The sequence below is a fragment of the Trichechus manatus genome, unplaced genomic scaffold, assembly GCF_000243295.1.
Source record: "Trichechus manatus latirostris isolate Lorelei unplaced genomic scaffold, TriManLat1.0 scaffold00056, whole genome shotgun sequence".
In the NCBI taxonomy this organism is placed as follows: Eukaryota; Metazoa; Chordata; class Mammalia; order Sirenia; family Trichechidae; genus Trichechus; species Trichechus manatus.
In genome coordinates, this window is record NW_004443992.1 from 6694660 (window position 1) to 6714832 (window position 20173).

General features: G+C 36.5%; 1 protein-coding gene across 3 annotated transcripts in view; it reads right to left on the minus strand.

Annotated features, from left to right (window-relative positions):
* SATB2 (SATB homeobox 2) overlaps positions 1-20173 on the minus strand; it is a 204823-nt gene that overhangs the window by 162971 nt on the left and 21679 nt on the right. For all 3 annotated transcript variants that reach the window (XM_004378197.2, XM_004378196.1, XM_004378198.1), the window contains one exon: positions 14807-14983. In XM_004378197.2, coding sequence (XP_004378254.1) covers positions 14807-14983 — 177 coding nt within the window. The remainder of the gene's footprint in view (positions 1-14806; positions 14984-20173) is intronic.

The window sequence follows — 20173 nt, forward strand, 5'->3', positions numbered from 1 at the left end:
GGGGTCACCATGAATTGGAGGCAACTTGACCACAACTTGTGGTAGATGGCCAAATACGTCTGAATTCTAACTAGACCCATCTTAAAGCTGCTAAGCTAAACGGAAGACTGTGAAAAGAAGCAGATGGGTCATTCTTAGAACTATAAAATAGAGAAGGGAGACAAAGATGCTGGTCTCTTTTTCATGCCCAGCAGGACTGGGAGGTCCGGTAGAAACGAACCACAAAAAAGGATTCCAACCGATCGCTCCTGCAAGCACCACAGCCTTCACAATTCCTTTGACAAAGTCCCTACCTCCAATAGCAGGCTCTCCTCAATCAATTCAAACACAGGAAAAGCCTTCCTTAAGCATTTCCTCCAATGACTCTTTCATAAAATCTCTATTCTACTGTGCATAGCACAAACAAGAGGCTAAAAAATAGACAAACTGTCATCAGTTATTAACTCCTGGGCCAAGGGACATCTTTAATACAGGATTGTCATTGTGAAACTAGCAAGCACTCAGTAACTAGCCCACACAATGCTGTGTATATGTTTTTTTAAACAGGAAGAAGACCAAAATGTGGGTAAGAACAAGACTACCATAAAAACAAAATATGAAATCAATTAACTAAAGTTTCCTGAATGACACAACGTCTTTTTACCCTTCTCCCACATTAAAAAACTTAACTCTTTAGTACAAGGCAGAGGTGAGAAGAAATATAGGTCAATGTCATACATTTTTGAAATAACTGCCCTTTTATCTGCATGAACCAAATGAGAAGAAATTTATTTTCAAAAGATAACTATATTCTTGCATAAAGATTGGAGTGAATTATTCTGATTACCCAGCATGTGCTAGGCAAAGCATTTGTACTTAACACTTCTTAATTTATCGACCATCCCTAAATCATTCTGAATAATCCAAAGAAATCTAATATTTCACATTTGATTTGACAACCCAAACTTCACAATTATGTAGTAATAGAAATAATAATTAAAAATATGGAAATTACACATTATAACGTTAAATGAAAAAACTACAGGTTAAAATATTGCATACATATGATGTCAACTAAGTAAAAATGCACGTATAACTATGACTAAGGGGAAATACCCCCAAAATGTCACATATGTTTATGTCTGGGTGGTTGAACCATAGAGATTTTTGTCTTCTTTGTACTTTTTCTGCATTTTCTGTTTTCCTAAAACGAACCAGCATTACTTTATTATGAGAAAAGAATTAAATAAGTTCTCATAAATGTCATCCCAAGATAGCAAGTTCAATTTTATTATTTAAACTCAAAGGAAGCTAGCCCCCCCACTCAATTTAAAAATATATATGTACATTCAGTTACCAGTTCCAAAATGTCAATCTTTGGTTTATGTCTGTAAAATATAGTTACTATTAGTTTCAATTCTAGACTCCATTGACAGACTAGAAATATAATGCCACTGAACGGATATTAGTTAAGTACACGTTCTCTGGAGTCGGTTTTTGGTGCCAACTATTAACCTCTCTGAACCTCAGTTTCCCCCATCAGTAAAATGTGTATAATAATATTATGCACTTCACAAGGCTATTACAAAGATGAATTAATTAATATATGTTAAGCATCTAGAACAGTGCCGGGTACCAAAGAAGCACTGAAAAAATATTAGCTAATTTAATTAAATATATTCATAGCATATCTATTATGTAAAAATATCAGTTTCCTTCACAAAAAACTAAACCATGACTTAATTTAAGCTAATTCTAACAATGTTACATTTATCCTATTTCAGATGTGAATTAGTAAATTTTTCACAATACTTTTCAGCGTCTACATCATTTTCTTTTTAACCTTTGTTCCGAGTAGCTTTCTAAAACAGTATATTATTATCTGCCTGCTGAAAAAGGAATGTGAATAGAATCAAACCTCTCCCTGATGTCTCAAGGTCATCAGTGACTACACTGTGTAGAAATACGGCGTGAGCATCAGGGTGTCCTGAAGTGGGAGGAGATACACCTTGTGCTAACACCAAATGGCTTCACTGTTGTATATTTACAGTTCTGTCATCTTCCACAACTTAGTGGGCATTTCTTTCCTCCTTGTTTCTATTCAAATCTTTATTTCCTACATAGGGGGTTACTGCTGTTGTTAGGTGCCACTGAGTCAATTCTGACTCATAGCGACCCCATGTGACAGAGTAGACCTGCCCCACAGGGGTTTCTTGGATGTAATCTTTACAGAAGCAGATCACCATGTCTTTTCTCCCTTGGAGCCACTGGTAGGTTTGCTAACCTTTTGGTTAACAGCCAAGCACTTAACTTTTGCACCACCAGGGCCCCTTACATAGGGGATAACCAAACCAAACCCATTGCCATCGACTCGATTCCGACTCCCAGCAACTCTACAGGACGGAGTAGAACATAGGGATAGGAGCCTCAAAATGGCCAATTCTTTCCTCCCTGAGATTTGTGGCAGTTATTTTTCTCAATGTTCAAAACCTACTCAGAATCTTCATTTTTGTCCACATTTCTGCTTAAGCAGCTATTTTCCAGACACTTAAATTTGCCAGAATTCTAGCTCTAGATAAGATGGCAAGAATACGGTCAATGTACCTATAAGATAATGCTAGGCCCTACCTAATATTTTATAGTATACTTAGTTGTTTATTTTCTATTCTCCCCTTCTGAAATGTAAGCATCTTGAGGGTAGGGACACTATATGTTTGGTTCTTCGCTGTCTCCCCAATACCTAGAAGATTGCCTAGCACACAATATGCGCTCAATAAATATTCATTAAATGAATGAATGAAATGATAATGCACCAGAGAACCAGATAATTAAGGTGTGACCTTAAAAAGTTTCTTTGTAATTCTTCTGTCCACAAAATGGGAATATTAATACTTAACTGCATTTCTTCAAATTAGCCTTTTCTCAAAGGACTAAAGACCTTAATAAGATGTTTTCTTTCAAATAATTCTGACATATCTTCCATTACCAAGTATCTAAAACAGGCCCCCTTTGAAAGAAGTATCTTCCCCCTTTAAAGAATCACTGTATTTAAAAAACAAAGACCAGACTTACTGGCCTGACAGAGACTGGAGGAACTCTGAGAGTACGGCCCCCGGACATCCTTTTAGCTCAGTAATGAAGTCACTCCTGAGGTTCACCCTTCAGCCAAAGATGAGACAGACAGGCCCATAAAACAAAACGAGACTAAAGGAGCACACCTACCTAGGGGCAAGGATTAGAAGGCAGGACAGGACAGGAAAGCTGGTAATAGGGAACCCAAGATCAAGAAGGGAAAGTGTTGACATGCTGTGGGATTCACAAAACAATATGTATATTAACTGTTTAATGAGAAAATAATTTGTTCTGCAAACCTTCATCTAAAGTACAATAATAAAAAGTAAAATTAAAAAGAATCACTGTATTCATAATAATAAAACAAGTCATTTAGAATTGTTATTTATTACCATAGGTCCTTGGGTAGCAAAAGCGGTTTACACTCAACTACTAACCTAAAAGTTGGTGGTCTGAACCCACCCAGTGGCATCATGGAAGAAAGGCCTGGAGATCTGCTTCCATAAAGATTACAGCCATAAAAACCCTGTGGAGCAGTTCTACTCTGTAACACGTGGGGTTGCTTTGAGTTGCAATAAACTTGATGGCAACGAGTTTTTTTGCTTTGTTTTATTACCATGACTCTGGGGCATATATTCTCAAGAACCACCACTGAAGTCAGTAAAACTGGTCAGAACTTCTGATCAAGAACAGACCAGTCCCCTCCCTGCAACAGACTATGGCCCTAAGACACCCTTCTGACCTAGAACTGAAGTCACTCCTGGAGACGACCTTTCAGCCAAACAATAGACAAAAAAAAACAAACCAAACTCCTTGCCATGGAATCGATTCTGACTCATAGTGATTCTACAGGACAGAGTTGAACTGCCCCATAGGGTTTCTAAGGATCAGCTGTTGGATTCTAACTGCCAACCTTTCGGTTAGCAGCTGAGCTCTTAATCACCGTACCACCAGCACTCCAAACAATAGACAGGCCCACAAAATAAACCATAACAACCAAGAGGAACACATTCCTTCCAACAGTCAATTATACCAGATGCAAAGGACAACATTCGCCCAAAAGCAAAAATAAGAAGGCATGAAGGGGTAGAAAATCCAGATGAAAGTAAACAGGGAACCCAGGGAGGAAATGGGAAGAGTGCTGACACATTGAGGGGAACGCAACCAATGTCATGGAACACTTTATGTACAAAACTATCAAATGGGAAACTAATTTGCTCTGTAAACTTTTACCTATAACACAATAAAAAATTTGTTAAACAAAAACCTAAAAAAAAAAAAACAGACTACCCTCTTGACTTGGCTCCCATGATGGTGGGCCCAGCTTTTATCTGGGAGATTATTATGCCCTGAACAGCCAAATCATTGACGGTAGAGATTTGAGCTATGCAGCACCTCATTCTTTAATTTACAAAATTGTTAGGAAGAATACATGGGACTTACTTCTTTGACAGTGGGAAGCTGAAAGCAGAGAAGGACCTTGGAGGCTGTCTATTTGCATATAGCCTGCAGCAATCTTTTCCAACCTGAGTAACAAGCTTGTAAAACAGCAGCACAGATTTGCTGTTCTGTTCTGGGTAATATTTCTTCAAAAATAGATAGACAGGCAGAGGAAAACCTTTGTGGTTTCTCACACTGACACACAAATAATTTTGCCAATTACTGCTTTTGAACAAACAAATGGCACGTGTTATAGAGGTTTAGCTTAAGTCTCTTTAGAGCTCTCAAAGCTGCCGTCAAAGAGCAGCGCGTTTCAAAGCACTGGGTTTTAAATGCTCATCACAGTCATGCAAAGTCTATCTGGCACCTAGGAAGCCAAACCAAGGTACCCAAGTGTGACCAAACAGCCAGCTGAATGGTCCCTTGTTACCCTTGCTTCCCACAACCACAAGTGAGCTTTCCTCTGTCAGCTGAAGATAGAAGAGGTCCCTAACTGCTCAGGGTCACGCCTCATGTACTGAGCTAGCCAAATATATAATTAATAAATTGCCCATTTACTGATACTCTGCCACTAAATGAATTAGTAAGGAGTTGAGATCCCGTAAGAATTTAAAAATACAGTGACACTGTACCTGAGGAATTTGGATGTTCAAAGTATAAATGTGAAATAAATGTACATTCAAATACGAAGTGAAAGAGGCTACACTTCTGATATTTCACACATTCAAAAAGGATTAACTGAAATTATAAGATGTAGATGAAGAGAGCTCTTTTCTAAGTAAAAATGAAAAAAATAGGAGCCGGGAGTTTTAAAAAAGTACTTTAATATTACAAAATGCTCTATAGCCAAGAATTTTTTACTGCCCATCATGAATGTCAACACAGACTTTAATTTAGAGATGGAATATGATGGTATAACACCAAGACAGAGAGATGTATCAATGGAGAGCTTTAAATTTAAAGGATCTACCCAAAAGGTAATAGCACTATTAAAGCATTTATAAGTGTTTAATGAATGTGCTTTTTACTAAATGAGTTCCTTGAACGGAATCTGTGCTGCTTCTTTTTAAAGCCAAACAGATCTGGGTCTTTGGCAAATGTTCTCTACCTTACATTGAAAATCTCTACACAGTAAAATTAACTTGAGCTGTAAACTTTCACCTAAAGCACAATTAAAAAAATAAATAAATAAAATCAATACACAGTAAAAGATAGTAGGAGGTAATAGAATAAAACATTAATCACAATATAAATTATATCAGAGTATCACCAATTTTAGGCTGCAGGTTTCCTACTTGTAACTACTCGAAACTGTATACTTTTAATGGAAAACAATTTCCATTATTAAATAAAGGTTGTGTATCACTGAGGGTGTGTCTTTTTTACCTGGATCACTTTACATGAATGCCAGGACACGGAACTCAAAGGGAGTCCCCTCCAGGTCATGGTTATTAACACCTAAACTCCAAGAAGGACTATACCCAAAAAACCAAACCAAACCCGTTGCCAACGAGTTGATGCCAACTCACAGGGACCCTATAGTTCTAACTGCCCCACAGAGTCTCCAAGGAGCGCCTGGTAGATTCAAACTGCCAACCTTTTGGTTAGCAGCTGTAGCTCTTAACCATTACACTACCAGGGTTTCTGTAAGAAGGACTATAAACAGTTTTAAACGCACACCAAAGCTAATTGCTACCATAGTCTAAGGCCCCAAACAAAACAGATAACTGAAAACATTGCTAAACACTTCCTTCATCGTGGAGGAAATAATAAGCTAGATTTTTTTTAATGAATTATTTCCTCTGATACGATTTTTAAAAATGGGCATTCAAATAGAAATTGCAAGGTCACAGGTAAAGCAAGATCATTCTTGAACTCACTGCCCTCAAATACTTTTTATCAAGCACCACCTACTCAACTGCTAGGCATTCTGCAAATCAAGTTGGATAGGGTCTTTACCCTCTGGAAATTTACATATACTCAAGAATTCCATCAACTGACCTTCACGTGAGTCATAATTACATATGTATATATTTAGAATAACATATTTTTGATAATATAAACAAATATAAGGAATATACAACTATAAACATTTATTATTAGATATTTATTCTGAAGTATGTATTGGACTGGGAAACAAGATGGCTTTATTTTTCCTTGGCATTTATTTAGAAAGCAGTGTTTTAGGTTCGTGTGTGGTATATATATTTATATTTGTAATAAATGAATAAATTCACACACACACACACACACACACGAATATTTAGTTTTCTGTAGCAGAAGTGGGAAGAGCATGGGGATCTTGATAAACAATTACATCAGCCCAGCCAGTGTTTTGCATTTTTGCCTGGTCAGCTCTAGTAAGGACTGAGACATGGTTAACAGTAATTTTGGGTCGTTTTTTTAGCTCTCTTTTGGGAGCCACAGAATTTTTCAGAAAGTAGCTTGTTTGTTAAAACTTTGCTTCAAGGCCTAAGATATCTAAATACATACCTTTTTTTCAACATTGCCCTTAAAAAGAAAAAAACTGCTGGGAGTCTCCCAAACATGAGAGTTTAATTAAAGACAGAAAAGTGGGGAAAAAAAGAGAGCCAAAGGAAGAAAGAAAGGGAGCAAGGCAGGGCTCAAGATAATTTTAAACATTTTCAATGGGGAAAATGTCAAAGTTTGAAGGCATGAAAAACCTTTTGACCTCAGACAACATGTATCTTTTAATCATGCCCCCTCAAAAACAAAAACAAAAACAAAACAAAACTATGAATTTGTGAATTCCCTTTCCAAGGTTATGGTTGAGCATACTAAATTTTTTATTTGAAATCATAGTATTTGCAGGTACTTACAGGGTTAGCATTTACATTAAGTTGAGCAGAACAAAAATAATTCTGAATTAAAGTCACAAATACAAGTGTTAGAAAAGAATTTAAAGATTTTAAGAGGATGGGAAATCTATAGATTCCAATGGCTTTAGAGACACCAAAATCAAACACAATTTATGGATTTGTATGGCTCCTAATTTGAATAAACCAACACTTGAAAAAAAAATTATAAAATAAACAGGGAAATTTGAACTTGACAGGCGATAGGTCATGATATTAAGGAATGGTTATCTTTTTGTTGTTGTTGTTTGAGGAGTGATGATGATGGTACTGTGGTTATGTCTTTAAAAGCATCTTTATCTTTGAGAAATGTATAGTAAAATATTTTTGGATGAAATATGGGATCTAGGATGTACTTTAAAATAAACCAGTGGTGGAGGCGTGAGAAGTGGGTGGGAGCAGAAATAAAACAAGATTGGCCATGAACTGCCAAATGTTGGTCTTATGTGTCGTTGAGTATTTAACACACTAGTCTCTTTACTTTGTATATATTGTATTTTTACATAATAAAAAGCTTTAAAGAATTTAAGAACAGTATTTTAAACAATACACAATTTAAATTGAAAATACTCATTTCAAATAATAAAACTTACATTAAAAGTAACTTCTATCTAAAGTTATTCCCAATAGCATTTTGTAAAGTGCTAGTCCACTACAAAAATTAGGAAATGAAGTTGCTAATTTTTTACATAGCTATCTCTACTGTCTGGGTTTTAAACTATATTCTATTTGTTTGTTCTTGCCATTGTTTCTAGTTCATAGACTGAAATCATTCTCGCTACATGCAATGCTTTCAAACAGATGAGGTCTAGGTAACACTGACAAAAGATCTCTTAAGTTTTGATCAGAAGAATTGGGACTACAGCAATTCCACAAGTAACTTTTGAATAATTATCCCCTCATGATTCTAAAAGTTATTATTGCACTATTTTGCCACCATGAGCATAGTCAAAACATCCTTGACATGTTAACATGGAGTAATCTGGAAATGGCAATAGCTGATCAATAAGGAGTCAAAATATATTTCACTTCTGGCAACAATACCTAATGAAAGGAATGAAAGCCAACTTCATAGTGATACACAGAGGAAAAACTCTTCATGGGTAAAGGTTAGTAAAATAAAACTTTTAAAATTATGTATTCATTAATTCAACAAACATTTACTGAATGCCTGTGGGCCTCACATTATGCTATACATTACTCTTTTATAAGAGAACACAATGGTTTCCAGTCCATGTGTTCAAATATAATTATTGAAGAAAGTAAACCAGTACTTTTTAGGACTATGTATATTTCTCCAGGGCAATAAGTATTATCTTCAGGTTCATTTGTTCATTCTTTCAACACCGACTGAATGAACCCTACCACAAGTGGCTGCCCCTGCGTTCTGAAGAAATGAGCCTCCAAGAGCAGAAGACTTTCCCCAATTAAAATGAAAGCCAAATATAGCCCTATTTTAAAAATGGAGAAGATAATGGACAGAGATAGAAAATAGTTTTATTTTAATGAAGCAAAGCAAGGATTTCCTAGAAAATGTTAGCCCACACTTCCCATCTTGTCATCTATTTCCTACAGCCTATAAGAGAAGGAGGAATTCTTTAGAATTTTCCAGGAATAAAATGACATTTAATTAAATATTAGCATCAAACTTATAAACAAATTTTAGTTGTAGTTCTATTCTCTGCACTTCAGCATTCAATATTTCTGAGGTCAGAAGGTCATAAAAAGCTGATGATTCCACACACTAAACTTTTCATGCATAATTAAACTAAAAACAATAAACTCCATGCAATCAGAATTTTATTTTTTCAGTTTTTTATCTGTCATAGCCTAGAATAGTGCCTGGCACATAGTAGGCACTTAATACTGCTGAATTAAGTAATTTGGAGGTCAGAATTATTAAGGAATATGCTACATTTTCATATCAGGGATCATTTTGCCTTGATAAACAATTGTGTATTTGAATTACTCAACCTACTATAGGCCCTCTACTTGGTTTCAGGAGATGGTTTCAATGGAAAAAAATTCTGAGATTTTTGGTTGTTTGTTGTTTTGCATTGTAAAGTTTGTTTTAAGTTACCTTGAAAAAGTATCCCTATATGTTTCATCATGGGAATGAAATATATGTAATATTATCATGATCAAATATATCCAATCATTATCAAATTATATCTAGTAAATACTCAATCCAAAAAAAAAAAATCTGCCTTTTAGGGCTTATGTCAAAAAGTAAAGAGCAATTGGTATATGTGTCACTGTGTTATATTCTCAACAACAAAAAAAATCCTTGAGTTCTGAATTATGACTCCTCTGCTTGCTAACTTTGCAACTTTGAGCAAGTTAGTAAACCCTTCTATAGCCTGATTTCTTTCTTTGTAAAATGGAAATAATAATGACAGAAAGAGTTGTTGTGAGGACTAAGTCACCTGATACATTTAAAAATACACAGCAGGATCTTTTCTGAGTAAAGGCTTAATAAAATTTAGCAAATCAAAAAAAAAGTAAATCGCAAGCATTAAATTAGAATTGACTCCATCCCAAATGAACTCCCTGCAAGCAGGTCTGTCAGGAGACAGAGCTGTGGTTAAGGACTCTCTAGGTGAGTCACTGGGCTCTCTCAGCTCTTCCGCCCACTCATCTTATGCCCCTGGGCAAGTTACTTCCCCTCCCTCTTTGCCTCAGATTCCTCATCTGTGAAAAGGGAAACGTAAAAGAACTCATTTTAAAAGGCAGTTGTGAGAATTAAATGAGTTAGTACATGTAAATCTCTTAGGATAGGGCCTGACACATAGTAATTGCTCAACTGGTGTTACCTAGCATTACAGGATCGATGTGAGCTGGAATCAACTCGACGGCCATGGGTTTCGGTTTTTGGGGGTTTTTTTTAAGCGCTATTAAGGAGCCCTGGTGGTGCAGTGGTTAAGAGTTATGGCTGCTAACCGAATTTACCAGCCGCTCCTTGGAAACCCTGTGGGGCAGTTCCACTCTGTTCTACAGAGTTGCTATGAGTCAGAATCGAATTGACGGCAACAGGTTTGGTTTTTTTGGTTTAGCACTACTAAGTCTCTAAGAAATCCTTTGGTTTATACATCACAGGGGCTCATTAACGACTTACTGATTTTTTTTTTTTAATCTTACACTGAAAAAACAATAGAAATGCGTTTGTATAGTATACGAGTTTTACACTTACGGGTAAATTAAGGACAAAACGAACTGCTTTTTAAAATTGAGGAATATGGTAGAAAGAACAACTTTCTACTTATTCAAACAAGAATTCATGCAGGAAGTAAAATTTCATATTTAAATATTTTTTCTGATTATTAAAAAAAAAGAAAATCCCACATAATCCCACCACTCACTTTGTTGGCATTTTAAATATATCTCCTTTGTCTGTCTTCTATGCATATATGCGTAGTTTTATATATCATTGCAGCTGTACTTAGCATCCTAGTTTATTCATGAAACACTGTGTTAAGTACATGTTTCTGTCCCACTTTCTAAAAACATCATTTTAAGTGACTTCATTAATTTAATTTTTCTAACATAGACAAAAAATAATGGCAAAAAATACATCGCCTTTTGTACCCACAATCTTTGTACCCATGACTTAAAAAGTACCCAGCCAGAAAGGATTTTTGCTTATTTATTGGTTAGCCTGTTTGCTTTTTCTAGTCAAAATAAATCCTAAAATTTATTTTTAAATTACCGAAAGCAGGGGAAAGATAAAGTGCCCACTCACAAATTAAGTCAAACGTGCACGATGCAGAATGGCCTTGCCACCACTGCACCATCCCAAAGCCCACCATGCATGTTGGCAAGCACAAATAGCTACTTCAGTGGTGGGCTAAAGAACTCTCTGGACAGTATGGGAAGGTTGATGGGTATTAGCAAAAGCTCCAAGGGGCAGAAACGAAAGGATGAAAAAGGAAGAAGAAAAGAAGGAAAAAGTAAGTGGTGAGTTTAAGTTTAGAGGAGGCTCTGATGGCCTCCTAGTAGCAACAGTGCCCCGGGTTAATACTCTTCCAAAAGACTAGGAGACTCTGGATACAGAGACCTAGATGAATAGGCTATAGTATAGTGTAAACCATACATGCTGTTCATTACACCTTAGGCTACCTAGTCTAGGAAAAGCAAAGGACCTGCCATATTTCTGTTGTTTGCATATGCAAAACAGCAAGTCAGATGAATCCCACATCTCGTATCGCATATCCTTGAGAATCACCGACAGCCCTGCATGTGTTGGGGGATGGAGGGTTGGGGTCAGCTAGAAGCACAGTGCCCAAGATTCACCACAGTGTTCTGTGTTCCTTATTATCTCCTGGGCCCCAACATCAGGTCGTCAAATAAAGGTTACTGTCTACAAAGGGGAAAAAAAAATCCTGAATTCTGTTTTAGTATAATTTCTATCATCCTTTCAAAGCAAATATTCGTTCTTACTAAAATATCTTTAACTCACTTGGAGGGAAGGGAACACCCTCTCAGGAAAAGAAAATGGCGACTCCAGGCTCACAAGAACACAGGTCCACTATCTTTTGTCCTCGGGACCTGAGCACTACTCCAAAGTAAGGGCACTGCAAATATATTTCCTCTTTACAGGCAATCTAAAAACTTTTTTTCCCCCTAATTGTATTTATTTTATTGTTGTTGTTGAGAATCTAAAATACACTTCCAATCAATGACGGAAACTGTTTTTCTGGTCATATCAAAATGAAAAATCATGTTTCCAGAAGTTCAGTTTTTTAAAATAGGCTCAAGCAATCCGCTACCCTTGCAATGTAGCACTGCCCAACTTTCCCAGTATAGGAAAAAGAGATTCAGGAACACTGCAGCTTTTCTGCTACAGATGAATTTGCCTGGAAGTCCCCCAGTGACTCCCCTATGGTGGGGAAAGTGCCTAAACACTAAACAAATAAACAAACAAACCAAAAGACAAAAAAAAAAAAAAAAACTGCACACATGAAGACCTCATGCCTCGGATGTGCGGTCCCATTTTGCTCTCCATCTCTCCCCTGCTCTGCGTTTATCCAGTGAGAGGGACCTCTCATCACACTTGCTGCTTGGCCTGTAGCAAACATGCAGCAGACTACATATTTTTAATGATCTGAATGGAAAAAAAATCTAATACATTCATGACCAAATAAACAATCCAAAGTTTTTCCATTTACTCAAAGCAGAGATTGGCAGCCTAATTTAAAACAATTTAAAAAAAAAAAAAAAAAAACCTGATTTTCACCCTCTACCCTCTGAGATTACAGTACAGGACCTAATGACAAAGTCTTTGTTTACTCACAAAATAAAGTAGACCTGTAATCTAGGGCACCTTCAGAACATGGATTCAACTTAATAAAAAAGAAAAAGGTAATATTTAGTATCTTTTCACCTTAGATTTCAAGCACTTTGAGGAAGCAAATATTTGCTTTGGATTTTCCCATTTTATCCTCCACTGTAGACTAGATTTATTGTGAGTATATCTCACCTTGGTGAGTAGGACTCTCAGTCCACATCATTGAATGGAACAGTGTGATTCCCTAGTGCAAATTTCCTGAGAGCCCCTTCCCTCAGCTTGTGCCAAGAATCAAATCTCGGCCACTTAGTGCTCTGTGTTCCACATGTTAGCTCACGACGCGCTGAGCCGCCGTGCTAACTGAGACGGATAGCCCTGTCAAACAGGAAGCTGGCACACCAGGATGCAAGCAGTGGGATACAATGACCTTTACATTCAGAAAAAAAATCCCTAAAATGGCATGAAAAGTTTATGGGGGGAAGGGAGGGGGGCTTCTTTTACTTCATTTAGGCGCATAGCATGAAATAAAAGCAATGGTGCCCAGGATGCAATTTGCTTAGGATCAAATCCTGAATCCCTCACACAAGAAGGAAAGTCGTTGCAGAAAGGAAATGAATCATCCTTTATCACGCTGTTTTGAAAGCAGCGGACTCTAGGATTCAGGTACGTTACTGCACCCGGACTGGCTAAGCACTGGGATTCAGACTACACTTGGACTCATAATTATCAGTGGGGCACTACCTGCCCTGGGAAAACACTCATGACTCTTGGTTTGAAAGGAGTTGCTTTATTGGTAGAAGTAAGATAGAACGTAAATACTTAATTCAAATATTTCTTAAAAAAAAAAAATAGTCTTATAGAACCAGAGTCAAGAGTTTTGGAATTTAAATTCCATGTCCTTTGTCACCGTATTTACAACTTTGTATAAATTGCAGAGCCCTGGTGGCACAGTCATTAAAGCACTCGGCTGCTAACCAAAAGGTCGGCGATTTCACCCCACAAGCTGCTCAAGGGGAGAAAGATGTGGCAGTCTGCTTCCGTAAAGATTTACAGCCTTGGAAACCCTATGGGGCAATTCTACTCTGTCCTATAGGGTTGCTATGAGTCAGAACCCATGGCAGTGGGTTAGTTTTTTTTAGTATAAATTGCTGAATCACTCATAGTTTCTTCATCAGAATAAATGAGATTCCAACTGATAGTTGTCAGGAATGGTAAGAAGACAGACTCACAAAAAAGATAAAGCAAAAATTCCTGGCACATGCACAAATGTTAAGCAAAGATAATAATATAGGAAGTTAACATATTTAAAAAAAAAAAAAAGACCTGGACGTTATATATTTCTTTTAGTATAACTATAATCATAAACTTATGCAATTCAATCACTTCAGCTGAAATATAAGTATAATCATTGAAGTGAGTCAAAAAAATATTATTTTTCCTCATTCTTCAAGGCTTTGGGTTTTTGTTGTTGTTATTGGTTTTTGTTTTGTTAATTCTTTGGCATGAAAGAACAACGGCCTATGCTTCAGAATGAAGCAACACAAGCTCACAGTGGGCTCCCCAGAGCTGTACAATACATGCTGCAATTATGATACCATTTTAATACTTAATTAAATAGGTAAAAGGAATTGATCACAAAAACACCGTGATTTTTTTAAATGAATGGACCACATCAAAACTACAGTTTTCAAAGATACAAAAGGGTAAAATGCATCCTTTCTTTTCCTTCCTGTTTAATTAAAAGCTGGTAATAAAGTACAGATGCCATACACCCAAAACAATAAGTAAATTTTAAAAACTGAATTCTTATAAATCATGTATTAAAGTTCGGATAAGTTAGGAGGCAAACATCTCAGCACTATCTCTGAGAATACCAATTTGCACACTTAGAGAAAATAACAGAGAATGATGAATGACAATCACTTTGAAATGCAAGTGGATTTGGGAAGCTTTAGAGGTGCTGGTCAAATGCTTCCCAAAGCAACAAGACAAGACTCTGCAAGAAACATTCTGCTGTTCATTGTTCAGGAAGGATGGTAAATCTGACAATTCTCCTTCAACTCTTGTTTGGAGAATTATTTTAGGGAACATGCTCTTCCTCAAATCATGACACATGAGAGGCAATGGGAGAGGAGGGGAGATGCATTAGTAGTACCTTGTGCCTGAGCCGCGGAGCTGTGGGAATACCCCAGAGCCAGGAGCGCGGTCTCCACCAGCTGGCTAAAAAGAACGTCTTTTCGAACCAGGACGAACTCGGCATGTTCTTCTCTGTTGTCATATTCAAGAGAGCCATCCAACTGCTCCACCACACAAAAGACAGGAATCATCAAACCTGAAGGGACAAAATTCAAGAGCAAAACACAAACATTACAAAGCAAATCTCAATCACCATGATGAGAAGGGAAGAGACAGTTATAAAAGTCACTCATCTGTGATCGACAGTGGTTTAGATTAAACAATCCTCTTAGTCGTACGGGCCTAATGGAAAGCTGTGGATTTTTTTTCCCCTTCCATTATTACTATCAGACTGCAGCAGGATTGCCCAGGGCAGTGGCAGAAGCCCTCTGATTCCAGTCATTAAAAAGTGGAATGCACTATACAGAGGTATCTGGACTGAGGGACCTCAAGTTCATAGCTGGCACATGGGAGAGGTCAAGGTGCCCTCACATGGCCTTGTATCCTTGGTGGCTATCGTTTTACCATTAACTATTAATCAACATTCATATTTTCAGATCAAATCTGATTTTTTAAAATAAATCTGGAAATGTATTTTAAAACTTCCATTTATAAGATACCTACCAGGGAGGCATGTTTGATTTCAGGGACTAAACGTTTACGTGAATATGTGTAAGAAAGTCAGTAGGAATTTAAAAGAAGTCCTTTCTTATTATTATTTTTTTTAATTCTGGTAACTAGGTCATCAATTAACCTGAAATATCCCCTGATAGTGAAAGTATTAACTTAAAATTAAGTTATATCAAAATGTGCATCTAAATACAAAACTTTATCTTCTTTTTAAGTATCATTTTATACATTAACACCAGTTTCTTCTTCTGTTTTCAGAGAAAAGGAGTAAACTATCCTAAAGAATAAAGCAAATTAGTCTAATTGAAAATCTGTTGAAATCTGTTGTCACTGAAATATTTCTCTGCTTTGTATAAAAGTGTGAAAAGCTAAAAATTGTTTAATTTGCCAAAGATTTTTTTTAACTGTTTTTTTTTTTAATTTTTAAAAAGTCATACAGGCATTTAAATCTAAACATAGCCAAAGCAGAAGAAGATCAAAGTTTTACCAATATGCAAGTAATAAACATGAACTCTGCCCTACGTAAGTCACACAAATGAGTATGCTATGGAATAAGGACCTGCTCTGGGTCTTCCTTTTTGTATTGTACAAGAAAAATCAAAAGCTATGAAGGATAGATGAGCAGGCAGAGGGATGGGGAGGTAGCGGTTTAGCTGGTCATGGAGACGTCACTTCACAATAAAAATCCAACCTCTGTGTAAAATGACAGTCTATGGGAGTATAGCCTCTGACACATAGAACGCATAAGAGTGAGTTTTCTAGAGGCCCCTCCCTGTCGCCCCAACCCTAGAAGCCTCCTGACTCACTCAGATCTGGAAAGCAGAGGGTGGGAGCATTCTGAAAACTACCCCAGTCACAGATTTAGATTTTTGTTCTAAAGATAATACAATGGTGCAACTAGTTCGAATGTGCTAATTATTATTATTAAAGATAATAAGTATTGGGTATAATTATTAAATATAATCATTATTAACAATAATAATACTCATTAAGAATTGTTATCATTAAAGATCATGGTAGTTATTATTAAGACTGCACAACAGTCTAACAAGTCACACTATACCTGGGACAACTATTGACTAAATTCTTGAGAACACCAAAGCAGCATTATTGTTCATAGCAATGGCACTACCCAAGGTATAGATTTATGGGGGGGAAATGAGATAAGAGTAGAACAGACCAATATTTTTAAACAAAGATGAAACTTAAGCCTGTTCACATGATGCTTTATAAAAGATTTTTTTTTATTGTGACCATCGCTGGTATATCAAATGCTTATGCATTTCTACTCAGTTTCTTCCCAAATGTATTTAAGGTATGTAATAATATAAAATATTATTATATGAAATAATTTCCTCCAAATTGTCTCTGCCGTCATTCACGTATTTGACAATTATTCAACAAACACCTACTGAGTGCCAGGCATCACCTCGGCTTCAAGGATACAAGCGAGAACAAGTTGGATACGGTTTCTGCCCTCAATGTAGTTGAAGGTGTTGTAAAAATCTTCCTAAGCAAGCATAACAGCATTTTATAGGACATTCATTAGAGTCCTTACTAGCAGGGACCAAGCCCCATTTAGACCTTTTAACTCTTACATACTGGTATATGATCTTTGTCCAAGGAAGCAAGTTGATTTCTATTTTTAATGATTTAAGCACATGCACACATAGTGCCATGGAGTCAGTGGTGCCATACACTGCTTCACTAATACCTTTGTGTACATAAGTTTCGATGCTGAAAATCCATGTTCAGTTCCTAATGTCAACATTTGAGTGTCATACATCTGGGAATCACAGATAAGATCTTTCAATGAATCAGGTTGCTTCATAAGCAATCATGTGTCCATTACTTAGGAAGCATAAATCTTTCTCAAGTCTATGATCTACTGAAAAAACTTAGGACCCTGTTAATTTCTTTTTTAATACTAAAAGTTTAGTGAATTAGATATAAGAATGCAACATTAAAGTACAGGGGTCTACAACAAGTAGAGGCTTATGTTTAGAAACTGCCAATACAGAAATATTTCCAAAACATTTTAGTTCAGCGACAGAAGGTAGCAATTATCTGACATGATATCAACAACTCCGTACAGTCAAAAAAGCAACTATCCACCCCTCACAGGTATCACCTACTTAAAAAAAAAAAGGACTTTGAGGTCGTTTATAAAACAAAACATTATACAGGAGTGTATGATAATAGCATTTTCTCTGAAGCACATAAAAATGAGATACTGAAGAATATCATAAACAGGTTATTTTTAACATCTAGCAAAATTTACCTTTTTACTAGACTTTGATCTAAATGATTATAGTTTTTATAATGCAATGCAATTTTTACAAAAGCAGAGGAAAGCAGGAAAAATACATGCAATTACTAGTGACAATGACAAGAGAAATGACAAACAGTAAATAGTAAATTTGAGGTCCAGTGTGAAGAAGAAGAAAATGAAGGGATTGGCTTAAAAAGCCTTTAGAACCAGGAAATCTCTTGGAGAGGCAAGCTATCAAAGGATGAGCAGAAATACATACAAAAAAGGGAGATTTAGCCATTTGATCCTATCACTCTCCCCAGGTAAAAAGAAAGAAAAAGAAAAGGTGACAAGGGATGGAAAGACAGGGAGCGTGTTTAGAAAACAAATTAAGAATGGAGAAAATTAAAAAATACGTTCCAATAAAAGAAAAGCAATATAAAAAGAAAATGCATTTATAACAAAATTTAGATATGGTTAAGAAGAAAAAAAGAAAGAAATTCTGGTTCTAGTCCTATATCTAGAGCTTACTGTATTATTTTTCTTTTATTATAGCACAGACCCAATTCCAGATGATCAAGTACAGAACTTTGAACCTGTCGATTATAAGCCTTGCTAAGTCTTTTACAATCGCAGGAGGTAAGCAGGTAGCTTAATCCAGAGGACAAGCACATGGCACCAGCCATGTGCTAAAAATTAAGAGTTGTTCTGGCAATTGAGATAAATGGCGAATTCTGTTGTCATAGAGGCAAAATAAACATGGAGCCTTCTCTACACTAGAAAAATGTATTTTCTCAACTGTCATTAGTTACGATGCTGAAACCGTCATTTTCATTATTACATTATTTCTGAAGAATTGTGTATATTTATGAAGAGTTAACCATAAGTCACTGCCTGCCATACCCAACGGCCATGAGAACTGAGACCTGCAGGAAGATGGCTCGATGTGGTGGTTACAGCACAAGCTCTCGAGGCAGGCAGCCCTGGGCTCAACTCTTGGCACTGTCACTCCTTAACTGTGTGAGTGACAATCTATTTGAACTGAGGCTCAAATTCCTCCTCGACAACATGTGAATAGTAGTATCCATATCCTAGAACTGTTGTGAGGATACAATGTAATATATTTAAGTTATCTGACACATAGCCCTCAAACTGTTTGTTTGTTTGTTTTTTGCAAAACCAGTATTAATTTCATTTTGTTGCTGTTGTTAGATGCCATCGAGTTGGCTCCGACTCATAGCAACCCTGCGTACAATAGAACAAAACACTGCCATGGCAAATTTCATTTTACAGAGGAAAAAGAGACTATTTTTCTCAGGGTCTATAATCAATGCCCGAGATACTTACTAAAGAATATTTCTTCACAATAAAAATGATACCAATCATCAATGAATGACCTAATTATTTAAGATGTGCATTATAATGGCTTAAAATCTTCAACAGGCCCCATGGAAAAAGGGTGACAGTGTTAAAAGCACTATACTTCATCCCTTAATACTGCCTGCCCGATGAATTTATCACTAGCCACATGTGGCTATTTAGCATTTAAAATGTGGCTAGACCAAATTGAGATGTGCTGTAAGTATAAAATACACACTGGATTTCAATGACTTAATACCAAAAAATATATATAAAATAAAAGTAAACATGTCATGAAAATTTTTATATTGACTGCTTGTGAAAATAATAATACTTTTATATACTAGGATAATATATTATTAAAATTAATTTTATTTTAAAAATTAAAATCAAACTTGTTTTTTTTAATGTGGGTACTAGAAAATTTTAAATTACATATGTGGCTCCTATTACATTTCTACTGGACAGCCAGCCTGCTCTAACCAATCGGGCAAATACCAACATATACAATGCCTTTTCTGATGTAGGATAAATTCATCAGAAACTGATACTAGGACAATTGTGTGACTGTCTTGAGCATTTCTTGGATGCCCCCTAGTTATCCCTCCTCTGCGTGCCAGATCCCAGGAGACTGGAGGGCAGAAATGCTTCTGATTAAACTCCAAAATCCAACATGATACCCTCTCTGCATCATCAAGCAAATTGGAGGCTGTTGTTTTATTCCTAACTATATTAATCCGGCCTCTTTAATAAGGAAAAGGTTTGTTTTCCCTATCCCCTCACTTTAAATAAGAGTTATCTTCAGGAAATGCCACAACACTGGTTATGAGACTGACTTGAGGAACAAGTGTTTGTTAATGCTCTGGGCATTTAACCTCAACAACGCAAGATGAAAGAAGGTTCTGCAGCAGGCAGCCTTGCCCACAGGATGCAACCGCCATTCACTAAACTTGGGACAAGAAATAAACCTCTCCTTTTCAGAGCACCTCCTAGCTCACTATGCACTCTGATGTGTTGCTGTTGTTGTTAGGTGCCCTCTAGTTAATTTTGACTCATGGCAACCCTATAGGACAGAGTAGAACTGCCCCATATTTAGTAGGCTGCAAT